This window comes from Pyrgilauda ruficollis, unplaced genomic scaffold (assembly GCF_017590135.1).
Source record: "Pyrgilauda ruficollis isolate IOZ18807 unplaced genomic scaffold, ASM1759013v1 scaffold50, whole genome shotgun sequence".
NCBI lineage: Eukaryota > Metazoa > Chordata > Aves > Passeriformes > Passeridae > Pyrgilauda > Pyrgilauda ruficollis.
Window position 1 is genome coordinate 6840893 of NW_024526600.1, and position 13433 is coordinate 6854325.

The 13433-nt window shown below is 42.1% G+C and overlaps 1 protein-coding gene across 3 annotated transcripts in view; it reads right to left on the minus strand.

Annotated features, from left to right (window-relative positions):
• PTGFRN (prostaglandin F2 receptor inhibitor) overlaps nucleotides 1-13433 on the minus strand; it is a 66194-nt gene that overhangs the window by 37208 nt on the left and 15553 nt on the right. For all 3 annotated transcript variants that reach the window (XM_041480285.1, XM_041480286.1, XM_041480284.1), the window contains exon 2: nucleotides 261-626. In XM_041480285.1, coding sequence (XP_041336219.1) covers nucleotides 261-626 — 366 coding nt within the window. The remainder of the gene's footprint in view (nucleotides 1-260; nucleotides 627-13433) is intronic.

The window sequence follows — 13433 nt, forward strand, 5'->3', positions numbered from 1 at the left end:
TTACATATTTACTAGACAGAAAAAAAGAAAAGTGGTGTTTATAGTAAACAGCCTCTCTTCACTTCTTCACCTCACTTGCCTTTGCTATCACATTTCCCAATTTTAAATTATGGCTTTAGGAGAATTAAAGAATAAGAAGAAGAAGAAAAGAAACAAAAAATCACAATGATCATAAACGACAGAAAATCAACATTCTTAAGGGTACATCTATAATCAATATCAAAAACAAATTTAAAGCACACCTCACTCTTCAGAAATACCTTTCACTTGGACCTCTGCATCATAATTTCCCTGAACGGTGGCATCAGTGCTGGGCGTGGAACATTTGTATCTCCCTTGGTCAGCTGGCTGGATGTTCCTAATCACAAGTTCCACAGCATCGTTGCTGCTCCGTCTCAGTTTGATATCCCCGCGGCCCACGCGTTTTTGGTACTCCTCAGAGGTGAAGGTAGAATCCCAGGTACTCACTATCCGCACGAAGTCAGTGTCCCGGGAGAACTCCCAGTCAAAGTTCTGCTCACTGGGTCCATCATAGTCACTCACGCTGCACGGGATCGCCACCTCCGTGCCCACCACTCGAATGAGGGGACCTTTGGGCACTCTCACAATGCGCCCTCTGCAGAAAGCTAGGCAGGAGAGTGAAGAACAGTGCGCAGTTAAGGCAGGCTTCAACCAGGAAAACACCAAAAATTAAACATTCCAAGGTCGGGCAGACTTTTCCCACTCTGTTGAAAGCAAGGCTAGTAAGAGCAATATTTCCCATTAACATTTAATCTCACTGAAGCAGGAGCCTCTAAAAACATCATTTTTAGTGTGGGCAATCATTTTTTTCACTGCTTATCTAATACCACATGAGGTAACAAAATACTGACTGAGAGAAAACTGTAAAGAGAGGAAAAAAAAAAGAGAATTAAGCATAGATCCAATAGATAACAGTTTCTCTACTACAAGGCAAGTGCTACGTAAGATGTTTAAACAACATTAATAAGGGTTTTCATTACTACAATGGGGGAATAATCTAATCAGGAATTTTTATAAGACTTCTGCTGACACCACTAGAGAGTCTGAAGTAGGAAATTAATTCTCCCTTAGACTGAGGGCCATGAGAATTTTAAGTTGACGTTCTCCAGAAATGAGTATAGTCACAGATGCCCTAAAGGGTCATGGCTTCTCAAACACAGGTGAGATTCCTTGCCCTCCAAACTGATTTAAAAGGAAGAACTGATAATAACTGACACAGTTTGCTCGAGTGGATTTCTGCAACCACAAGTTTGCTCTTTGGGGAAGGCCCAGAACCTGGGAGTGTGAGCAGAGCAGGCTCACTCCAAAGCACAGGAATGCACAGTGCTCAGACTGTGTTTTCTGGGACTGTCTCACCAGAAGGAAAGGACAACAGCAGTTTTCTCCAGAACATGGCAAAGCAGAATGTTATGCTCCAGGCAGAAGTGTGAACAACTTAAACAAGCCAGAGGACCTGGCAGAGACATAGCAAGAGACTCTTCTGGTTGATTTGGCTCTGTAGTCCAGAGAATAACCCCAGCAGCTGCACATGGATTTTGGGAGGTCCCCACTTCTCCAATGAGCAAACCGCTTTGATTCATAGTTCCAACCAGAGAAATCTCTTAAGATATGAGTACTACCTAAACTCAGCCTCCAAACATTAACAGCTTACTGCATGCCACCACCTCCACATCCATAGCAAAATGTTTTAACAGCCAGGTAGAACAGAAACCAGAACACTGAAAGACAGATCTTGATACAACCAAGAAGACATCTAACAACAACAAAAGCAATTGGACCAAAAAACTGATCTGAGATACCACAGAGGAAAAGACATTTAAGCAAACAACCCCCAACACAAAAAGTACAGCGTTCCACATCTGCCACAATTCACCAAGTCCATTAGAAAAGCCACTAGCTAGTGACATGAACACCAATATATTTGCTGAGCCTTTTCCTTCTATCACTGTGCACATCTTCTTGCTTTAGGATTTAGATTAGGACTCCACTTGCTGGTTTAGGCCCATCATGCCAATAGTGTCCAAGTGTGGGCAAAAGAGTCTTGTGAACACAAACTCCCCACTGGGGAACCTGGTATAATGTACAGCTTGTCCACTCCAGAGCAGTGTGGAGAAGGATGTGTTAAAGAATAAGATTTCTGTGGGCATTTAAAAACTACACAAGCAGCTGTACACACTAAGCATAACTGCAAGAGAAAAAGCATAATTTTATTTGCAGTTGCAGTTCAGCAAACAGTTGAACCAAGGACTAAAACTGCCTTTACCTCCCCAGTTCAGAACTCCTACCATGCTCTTCACTTTGCAGGCTGTTCACGTGTACAGGCTCAGTCATAACAGTCCAATTTCCTCACTGCCACGACCTTCTGTATTCAACATTAGTACTTCATTAAACTTATTTGTAATGCAGACTGGGGTTAATCTCCTACCCCTTCTATCCCTCCCAGAAGGCTGTTATTATATATCTGATCAAGCGATTGACTAGTCTTAATAAGGAAGCTGGACTTTGCTGCACCATTCACATGTGCATTGGAGAGGAAAACCTCCTCTGACAATGTACTGTTCCACAGACAGATGTCTTCAAGGACACATCTCCTAACCCAAGCACCACGGTAAAATCATAAAATCATCCATACAGAAAAACAATCAACAAAAAATAAAGCAAGCTACAGGGCTCTGATAGATTTCCTCACAAAGTTTTAAGTTGCATTCAATCCTTCAACTTATCCTCTTACAGAAAGCGGTAACAGCAGCAGGTAAGCTTTAAAGCCTGACAGTCAAACCAGCAAACCACTGTGAGAAGTCAGCTCAGGATCCTGACTGAGGGCACTCTTCAAGCACTCTCATGTCTCTAGAAAATACTCTCTGGTGACACTAAAACAAGCAGACAACACTGTTCTGCATGTGTCCTCAGCTGTAGACCCACATACCGTGCACTGTGCTAATCCAATCTAGAGGTGACAAAGCCATGACTAATGTGGCAAGGGCTGCACATTTGTGTTTGAGATTAGCACCGACAGCTCAGTTTCTCTCCTTCCAAGGTCACTAAAGACCCTTTGACACTAAATGAAGGTAGGGGGTGATTAGCACCTTCCTACAAAAAGGCAAACCAAAGTGAAAGATAGGAGCACAGGGAGTCCTCACCAGATGTGTAAAGCCATGACTATCCCCCTCCCCACACCAAAATCCCACAAGCAATTCCTGCTTAACCCAGGGCTGGAAGGAAGGCATGCAGGAGAGAAGGGGGATGAGGTGTAACAGAATTTTATACTTTTCAAACAATAGTATTTGTTATTGCTAAGATAAATCAGGATTCTGGTAAGGCTGGAGCAGTATCACCAAATAAGAGATTGAGAACTTCCAGCAGAGCAGCTGCTCTGCCCTCCCCACAAGCGAGGAGGAGTGTGCACAGGGCAGGCACTCCAAGGGTAAGCTGCATTTCTAAATGACCCAGCAGGCTGTGAATTCAAGGTTCTGCCTTTGGTCCTGCAGCAAGGCTATCCCTAGAGACTAAACAAGGTGTCCTTTGCCGTGCATTAGGGATTAACATTTCGTGCAACTGTGGCAGAAGTAGCTACAGACATCAATCTTGGCAAAAGGTGAGCTCCATATAACTCTGGCAGACAAGTGAGGAGCTTTTGCAAATATTTTATTCTTCCAGAGCCCTGTGTTACTTGCATACACCCCCTCACCTTCCCAGAGCAATCATGATACAAGAGCTTAAAACTATGTAAATTTGTTGGAAACATTTCTTTTTCATGACACTCAATACATTTCACTGTTAATATAAGGTGACGGGTTCTTAACGAATTCATCTGAATCCCATTTAACTATAGAAACAGATGGAGGAGGACAAAACAATGTATACACTAGTGACAGAAAACAACAAGAACTTTGACAATTCTGTATTTCTCAGTATCACTGATCCTAACAAAGATGTGTATTTAGTGAGAACTCAATAACTGGATCTGAGTTAGTGTTGGACATCAAATTTTCCTAAGCCCAAGGTTAACTGTTAAATACAAAATTTTATTTTTATTGAGTTACCAGACCACCAGATTAAATTGGAAGGAACTATTTTCCAAAACAAAAGGCAATGGAGCCCCTGGAAAGAAGGACAGCACACAAACACAAGGCATGGGGTACATTCCTTGTGTTCATGAAACAGTGACAGCACCACCAAGCAACACTGGTCCTTTTGCAGGGCTGGGCCAGAAACACACAAATTAAAACAACTACAGAGCCCACGTGGGTATTTGCCAAGCACTTGATTAGAGGATTCTCCCATGGGAATGCATGAAATACTTCACCAGAAACATGGACAAAGTGTGGCACAAGGCAGAATAATAATACACTGGGGTCTGCCATGTTAGTAAGACAGGAGCAAGACAGTTCAGACAGAGCCAAGGCAGCTTTGAGCTAGTGTTTTTTTCCCTAGCAATGGCTTATAAATTTGTCCCACCACCCAGGTGCACCATCACATTGCTGGCATTAAATGAAATCCTTCCAAAATGGAGAACAAGGAAAGCAGATGATTGAATAGATGGGTTGTGAAATTAATCCAAGTATAAATAGTAACCTGTCATTTTTAGGATAACCAAGAAAACAAGGCAGCAAAATCGTGCAGGACCTACACAACAGGTAGTCTGTTTAAACTCTCAACAAGCTACAAAACCCCTCAAGGAAAGGGTTGGTTAAGGATGTCCCTTTGCACTGGGGACATGTGGAAAGCCTTCTAGGAGCTTTATTTTCATATACATTTTGCATCTACGTATCACTTATGAAAGAACAAGATGAAAAGTAACCTGTGGAGTCATCCAAAAGGCTGAGAAGGTATTGTAAATAACACACTTGTGCTTCAGCACTCTTTCACAAGGTGCTTCCTCCAGCCTGCACTAGACAGCTCTCTCTAATAAGAAAACATGTTCTCGTGGCAGCCCAGAGAAGGAGGTCGCCTCCACATCCGCCAGCTGAAGGAAAATGCAATCTGACATGCAGTAGGAAGCCAATTAAAGTCAAAAAAGTAAGAGCTAACGAATGAGTAAATTGGCTCAGACTAAGCACTCAAGCCTCTGCATCAGAAAGACTTAGAACACACAGTCCAGCTCCTCAACCAAGGCAGTCACAGGAGACACAGCGACAACTTTGCTGACGCCTTTCATCTCAAAAGAGCTTTCCGAACAAAAGGTTGTTTCATTTGCCAACTGAACATTACCATGTCTGGGAAGGAAATACCCAGCAGCCCTTTCAAATTCACAACAGTTTATGACAGGAAAAAAATACCGCAGCCAACTTTGCAAATGGTGGTAATAATCCTCCCTCCCTGAACTCTTCCATCTATTTCCAGTCGAAGCAACACTTGCTGCAGCACTGTGGGAGTGGGCTGAGCAGGGGCAACCCTTCTTGTGCCACACTGGAGTGTGAGCAATGCATCCCCTACCATTAAAGCTATTTCTAGCAAAATCACAAAAAAACCTCTCACTTCTGTACTGAACTGCCTAACTACGGTGTTTGTGATGTGTAAAGCCATTCTCCAAATTGAAGAAAAAAGGGTTTTTTGCCTTTTTTTTTTTTTTAGCCCACCAGAGTCATATCCACTCAAATACTCTTCCTCCACTTTCAGAAAAGAAATTATCAGGCTCCTGGTGGAAAGCATTCAGCAACGTTCCCTAGTGAACAGGCAGGTGAAGGGACAGGCAGCATGCCACACATTCACAGGCTCTCCTCCTGGGAATGAGAGCCAAAGCACATCAGCACAGGAGATTATAATCCTTATCTCCAATCTACCCCTATTCCCCTTGCCTATCCTCCCAGCTTCAATTATGATCAGGCAGCTACACATCAAGAACGTCATCAGTGACTATCTGGGAGAGAAAGAACAAGTTATACCAAACACACCCACAATGTTTGAAAATCTTTCAATACTGTTACACCAATTCTTTTTTTAATATATAAATAATACAATTTTCTGAGAAGAGGCACATTTAAAGAAACATTTTACTTTTGTATTTCCTCCACTTTTTAAATGCAGTCAATTACATTTTCTATGCTACACTGTGTAGTCTGAGAGGAAAAAAATCAGTGATTAAGCAGAAAAGGAAAGTTCTTGAAGAACTAGAAAGGCAGCTAACTATCAAAATTTCCATATTAATCTTAAAAAGAGAAGGAAAAAACCAAAACTAAGTAAGTGGGATCCCTTACCATTCCTGCTAAACACATGAACATCATCATACCCTTCTTTCCAGTGCAGACACGCCCACAGCAGGGATTGGGATGTATGCTAAATTATGTGGTAGGCTATTCCTACTCTTTCCAAATTACCAAATTCAGATTGTCTTAACCAGCAGAAGCAACCCAGACTTTACAACCTGCCAGCCTTCACAGGAAAGAAACAAGGGGTTCCTTTAAAAGAGACCAAATTTGATTCTTTATGTCAAAGCTGCAATCACCACAGTAGCCTGGGACCATCTGAGGCACACAGGGTTCCCTCCATACCTTGTAAGAAGAGTTGTGTTACACCTCTCCGACTGTAATACACCCTTAACTAAAAAAAGCCTGATAGATTTTTATGGCTTGAAAGATCTGCAGCCTATCATCTGAAGATTTCAGAGAAGAGCAAATGAAAAGAGTCCGTGAGAGAGACATTTACATTGTTCTTTCCCAGGCGGCTAGGATTCTTTTTTTAGATAATGTAGAGCTCTTATCAAAAGGAATTAGCCTGGGTGTAATTGCTTAAAACCCATTATCTCTATCAGGATGAAGAAACGCATACTGCATCTTAAGTGGAGCCTCAGAAAAGCTATCAAACTGCAAGGCTGCTGGATTGCTCTTATCTCCATACCATCTGAGATCTCAGAAAAGCCACATCTCCAGCACAGGGTGAAAAAGCAAGTACCTTCTGAGCTGAACTCCATGTACACCATGTGGACTAAGACCCACGTGAAAGCACATGAGTGTTAATTTTGCAGCACAGGAACAACCTGCTTTCTTCATCACTCATCCCCTCACCCACTGCCACCAAGCCATGGGATTACAAAAGCACCTGAACAAACCATGAGGCTTTCACGAGGGCACAGCTCTCAATTGTCACAGAACCACAGAATGGTTTGGGTTGGAATTGACTTTTAAAGATCACTTAGTTCCAACACCCTGCCATGGGCATGTTGCACTAGAACAAGGTGCTGAACGTTTCAGCCAACCTGACCTTGAACCATTCAAATAATGAGGCATCCACAGCTTTTTTGGGAAACCTGCTCCAGTGTCTTTCCACCCTCATCATAAAGAATTTCTTCTTAATACCCAGTCAAAACCTGCCCTCTTTCAGTTTAAAGCTATTATCCATTGTCCTATCACTACATGCCTTGGTCAAATGTATCTCTCCACCTTTCTTACAAGCCCCCTTTAAGTACTGAAAGGCCACAAGATGATCTCCCTGGAGTCTCCTATTCTCCAGACTTAACATCCCCGATTCTCTCAGCCTTTCTCCACAGGAAACAAGTTCCAGCCCTGCCAGCAGATCTCACTGTCTAAAAAACCAGGGACAGTAAGAGAACAACACCTCACCACATGAATTACACTGCACATAGAAGCCCCCTTTAAGTACTGAAAGGCCACAAGATGATCTCCCTGGAGTCTCCTATTCTCCAGACTTAACATCCCCGATTCTCTCAGTCATCCTCTCTACAAAAGAAATAAGAGCCCTCCCAGCAGGCAGATCTCACTGTCTAAAAAACCAGGGACAGTAAGAGAACAACACCTCACCACATGAATTACACTGCACATAGTCAGCAGTTCATCTGATCACTGCCCAAAAGGATTCATTTTGGAAAAACATCACCAAACCATCTCACAAAAATGAAAGCCACCTGCTGTCTCTCTGCTAAGGCAGCTGCAACAGGCAGCATTGCCTCTCCTGCCATCTCAGACTTTTGGGAATGAAGCACGGGTCACCTGTACAGCTCCTCTCTTTTGAAGGCAAGCTGACTAGCATCTTTCACTCCAGCACATCACCCATCTCAATCCTGTGCCAAAACAGCTACAGGTATTTGCTGCAAGTGCTTCTGTGGATTACTCATGCTACAATGCAAGGAGAAGAGACCAGTAAACTGCAGTGCAAACTGTAAGGCAGAAACCAGGTTGCATGTGCAGGTAGAGTTTAGAACATTACCACTGGCTGCAGACAGCACAGATCCCTCTGTACATCACTGATTCCTGGCCATGGGGAGAGGTTTGCTACTGGAAGGTAGACCAAAGCATATGGCAAGCAGAAGGGAAAGGAGAAGCCATACAGACCTTTACCAAGTTTGCAAAACAAGAGGTTACCTTGTAAAACAGAGCAGCTCTTGGCAGGCAGAGAACTTGAGGTACCACACGCCCAAAAAAAAAAAAAAAAAAAACGAACCAAAAAAAAAAAAAACGAACCAAAAAAAAAAAAAACGAACCAAAAAAAAAAAAAACCCACCACCAAACCACCTAGCAGGCAAAGATAACACTAAAGATCATGTTTTAGATTCCCTGGATGTCAAACAATTCCATCACACATAATCTCTATTCCCTTTCCCTATCATGACTGACAGCTGAAGATAAAAAACCGTATCTAAGAACTGCTTCTGACAAGTCTCTAAAATGCACCTGGGAGCGAAAAAGAAAGGAAAAAAACCCCACGAAAAGCCAGAATTAACATGCCACTTATTCCCGGGTCTCACCTGACAAACCTGCCCCTGCTAATGGCCTTCATTTATTGTCCTCCAAATTGTCTCACAGATCTCCATTTTTATCCTACTCTGACAGAGCAGCCAATTTAGGTTACCTGGAGACATCTGACCCAAAAAGTCCAGGGATTCTGGAAGTGGTATTTAGACTGCCACACAAGACAGGTGATTTTCTGTTGTTCTTCCTCAGAAGCAATTTGTGTTGCAGAGGAGAGGTTCAATATGTTGCATTCTGAAGAAAACAGTTGACAAAGCAGTAAAGCTCACAAGTCAAGGCTTAAGAGCATAGATGGAAACCAGGCTGCAAATATTTCCAGAAATGCTGTATCTACAGTATCTTCACATTTCCTCTAGTGGGGAGGAAGGACACAGGTTAAAAAATCCCTACTATTAATGAAAAAAAAAAAAAATCCCTACTATTAAAACTTGAGCAAGAGCAGTATTTTTTAAAAGTCCCCAAACTGGAATATACAGAATTAAAATCAGTGCTGTTCTGCAACATCATTAACTTGTACTTATCTCTTATCTTAAATCTTTCCCAAAGCAGTTGGAACTGAGCAGAGCAGTCCAAATCCATTTGTTCTATACTGCAATTTCCTCTGGGCAGAGACAAACCATTTTCTTTGCTCTGTGTGGAATGCAGCACACCACTAGGATTAAACTAAACTTTTGGAAGATTTAACAGGCGTAAACAATTGGAATAGATAATTTCTAAATCTGCATCTACATTAAGTAAAAATCATACACTGAGTGAAAATCCAAGACAAAAATATCTAAATCCTAGAAAGACCACATTAAAATGTTCTAAGCCACTGTGTTTTTTACCAACATGTCTTTCAACAGGACATAGCTCATAACAGAGCTGATAAAGCTGGAAAGCTAAGAAAAAGCATTTGTCAAAAGACTTTTTAAAAAGCTGCATGAATAGCAATATCCATGTGTTTCAGAAGTCTGTAATTCATATAATATATATACATCTTTTAGAAAGGAAATCCTGAAACACTCCCTTCTCTCCCCAAAATAATTTCCATTATCATCACCCTCTTTTTCTCCCAAAGCAGAAAGCATTGATTTTTATTAGTGTGAAGTAATAATTTGTTTTCCAAGTAATCTTTAATGCTAGGCAGTATATAATAAAAAATCCTTTAAAAATGCTAACAAATACAAACAAGAAATGCTGAAACCAGTGCAAAGTCTTTTACTTTTTGTTAACAATTATACTAAAAAAAAAACCAAAAAGCAAAGCAAGAAAAAGCACAAACAGGTTTCTGGAGGTTTTTTGTGGGGAGTTGCTTGAGTGATTGTTTTGCCTTGCTTTCAGATGTGAGCTTTTTATTTGGTGTTTGGGATGAAGGGGGAGCAGGCTGCAGGCAGTTTTTGTTGTTGGTGTTTTGTGTTCTTTACCTGCTTAAATTTGGTGGAATTTGTCCACTGCAGTTTCACCCAACACCCCACTCATACCAGACAAGGTCCTGTCTAAAGCCAAGTTAAATCTAAAGGGGACTTGGAAATGAAATTTAAAAAGCCAAATACCTTCATAATCCATATATTACCAATCTTTACCTCCCCAAGAATTATTTTAGGTTCACCTCAAATCTCCACACACAGGCACTCGTTTCCTAACAAGCACTTCACCGGATGAGCAAAGGCATCCTGGAGGCCTCAGCAAAAGCAGCACCAGAGCCCATCACAGAAGCCAGCAGCCACAACACCAAGTGACACAACACACACACACACTCTTGAGCTCCCAGCCTCTCCAGTTGGGATCCTGAAGGGCAGCTTCGCTCTGCCTGCCTCTGCTGTTGTGAGAGACTATGGAACGAGGTGGCTGGGCAGCCAGGCTGCTGGAAGTGCTGAACATGGCAGCATATGGCACTGGCCCACCTTGGCTCCACGCTTGACAACTGATTTGCAGCCACAGGAGCCAGTGGGGGGATGGAGCTCATTGTTTTAGAGCAATCCTTTCTGCCTGTAATTTAATTTTCTAACGGTCTCATCTTCACCGTAAATAATCTCCAAGCAAGCAGCCACATTAAAAATGCCAACAGCAGATGCACACAGAATGGGTGTTATGGCATGGAAATGAGTGCCTGTGCCTTGCAGGACCGTGCAGGTAAGTGCAGTAGCACAGCTTTTGCCAGGTCCTTTTGCAGCAGATCTACTTGGACAGATTAACCAACTAGACCAAGTTAAAAAACAGGAACATTTAGGAACAGACAACAGGAATTCCCGGTTTCAGGCTTAGTGCTCGCTGTATCACAGTCTCTTTACATAAAGATGAATGCAAAGAGCCAGGCAAAGATGACATAAGCCAACAGTTACCTAACTTGTGCTCCAGCAACTGGTGCCCCTGAGGACTTCACTTGGGCCCCTACACACCAATCACATCCATACTGCTGCCTGAAACCTGGAAAACTGGAGGCCAGTGTTTTCCAAGCCCTTCTCTCAAAGCCTACAGATCCAATTAGCACCCAAAAGCCAATTTCAGGTCATGCAGAGCAACAGTGTTTAGTATGTTAATCTCTGTGGAGCCTGCATGGTATTTCTCTCCTGGACAACAAGGAATTGCACGCATGCGTGCACACAGAGTATGATTTAAGAGACATCAGGGCTCTTCCTCCTTTAAGACAAGATTTACATAACTAATTCTGTAATTGAGAACAGGACTGCAAGGTATTTACAGTACTTAATGCTGCTGAGCTTTTATTATTTGCTATGGGAGAGACAATGAGAGACTCTCTTGCCCCAGAAAAGATAGGTAGTCTCATCTATAGCATTAAAAAAAAAAAAAAAAGAGGAGACACATGAAATCACCCATTTCAGGAAGAGATATTTTCCATTACAGAATCATTTCTCTTTTCCAAAGCAGAGGGTCAGCGGTTCAGCGGGAGCAAGGGAAGAAAAGAGGTCTGGAGAGGAAAAAAGATGAGAGGTCAGGGACATAAAACAACATCTAGAAGGCACACAGGAATTCCAGTCAAGGTCTCTGTGCAACCCCCACGCAGACTGTTAAATAAAATTGCCCCCAGATGGGTCTGCAAAACAGCTGGCTTTGAAAACAGGCATGCCACAGCACTCTTCATTATTTGAAAGGGACAAATACCAACACAAGACACTTCTGGAAACACAAGAAAAAGCCTCACAAAAAGCAGTCAAATCAATATTGCTGGTTTCATTAAGACTCCTGAAAATTCAGAATAAAGTTTTAGGTTAAGGGATGGAACTCAAGATAGCCTCCTAATTTACTTCACTAATATTTAAACAGGAAAAAAAAAATCTGCATCACAAAGAAAATTAAGACTACCACAACTGTCTACTTTGGCACTAGCACAGTCTTAAAAAACAGAACAGGCTACCGAGGGCAGCTGGTGCTAAGCCCTAAAAATCACACTGCATCTTTGGGGGATTGCAGTGTACCAAAGATCCAAGACACCTGAAGCACGGCAGATATGCTCCTGGAGTGACACTTCTGGGTCAGTTACATCCCAAGGAATACTAACTGCACACTCAGACTGCTTCCCAGGAAAAAGCAAAGTGCAGAAACTGGGACTCAGCTCAAAAATTCAGTCCTCGACAACCAAAATGATAATGAAGATGCAACCTGTGTGCTCATAAAGGATGCTTAAAGGACTGTTCACATTTGAACTTCAGAGTGGAAATAGAAGCTCTTCCCTAAATCACAAATGTGAGCTAAAGCCATGAACACATGTGTGGCCAGGATTCGAAATCCACCCACACTTCACAGCATCACTTATGCCTGCTCAACAAATTTAACAGCCAAAATTTCCAAAAAAAAGCATGCAAGAGTCAAAAATTTCCTGGCATTCAGTGCCTCCAAGAGCTTGAAGGCAAATTAGCTGTGTAATTAGCTGTCTGTGGCCCTGAATCCTACCTCTAGAAAGCTGTTCTCACACGTGAAAGGAAACAGTACTGCAAGTGGCTGCTGTTTAATTTCCTGGAAGATTAATTTTACTGGACAGAAGAAAAGGATTTCTGGAACAGGTGGGCAGGTATGTGCATGTGGGCAACACAAAGAAGATCCAGAAACCAGCAAAGCATTGAGCAAGCACCTGGTGAAATTCCACTCCAAATTACCCAATCCTGGAGAAAAACAAACATTTCTACTTGTGACTTACAGAGTAAGCAAAAAAAAAAAAAAAAAAAAAAAAAAAAAAAAAAAAAAGAAAAAAAAGAAAAAAGAAGCACTCTGCTCTTGTGTGACCAAAGTTAGGTAGTTCTTGAAATGAAGAGGTTCAATTATCAAAAATGCCTGAGCATTAATCTCCTGGGGAACCAAGCCTCCTTTCTAAAGTTCCAAGCTCACAGTCCCAAGCCTTCCATCACCTCTGAAAACCCTGCCCTGAATTCAATGCAGGTATTTTGTTACCTCCAGCAGCAGAATAGCAAGGCTCATCAATTCAGCACCTGGCCAAAGAAGACCAGCAGTCTTTTCATGTTCCCCATCACAAATTTAAAGTCTTTTCTCCCTTTAGATTATATGCCAGCAAGTTATCACTGTTATCTGCTTTGATTAACTTGCAGCATTTGCCGCAGTATCTGCTTTTGCCTCACCAATCAATCCTGAACAGCCTCGCTGGTACACACAGGAACAGGTAGCACTGCAGAATGTCACACTCATTTAAGCTTCTGGGGAGAATTTGATGCCATTAGACATGAGAAAACCCCCATGTAATAAAAGACTATC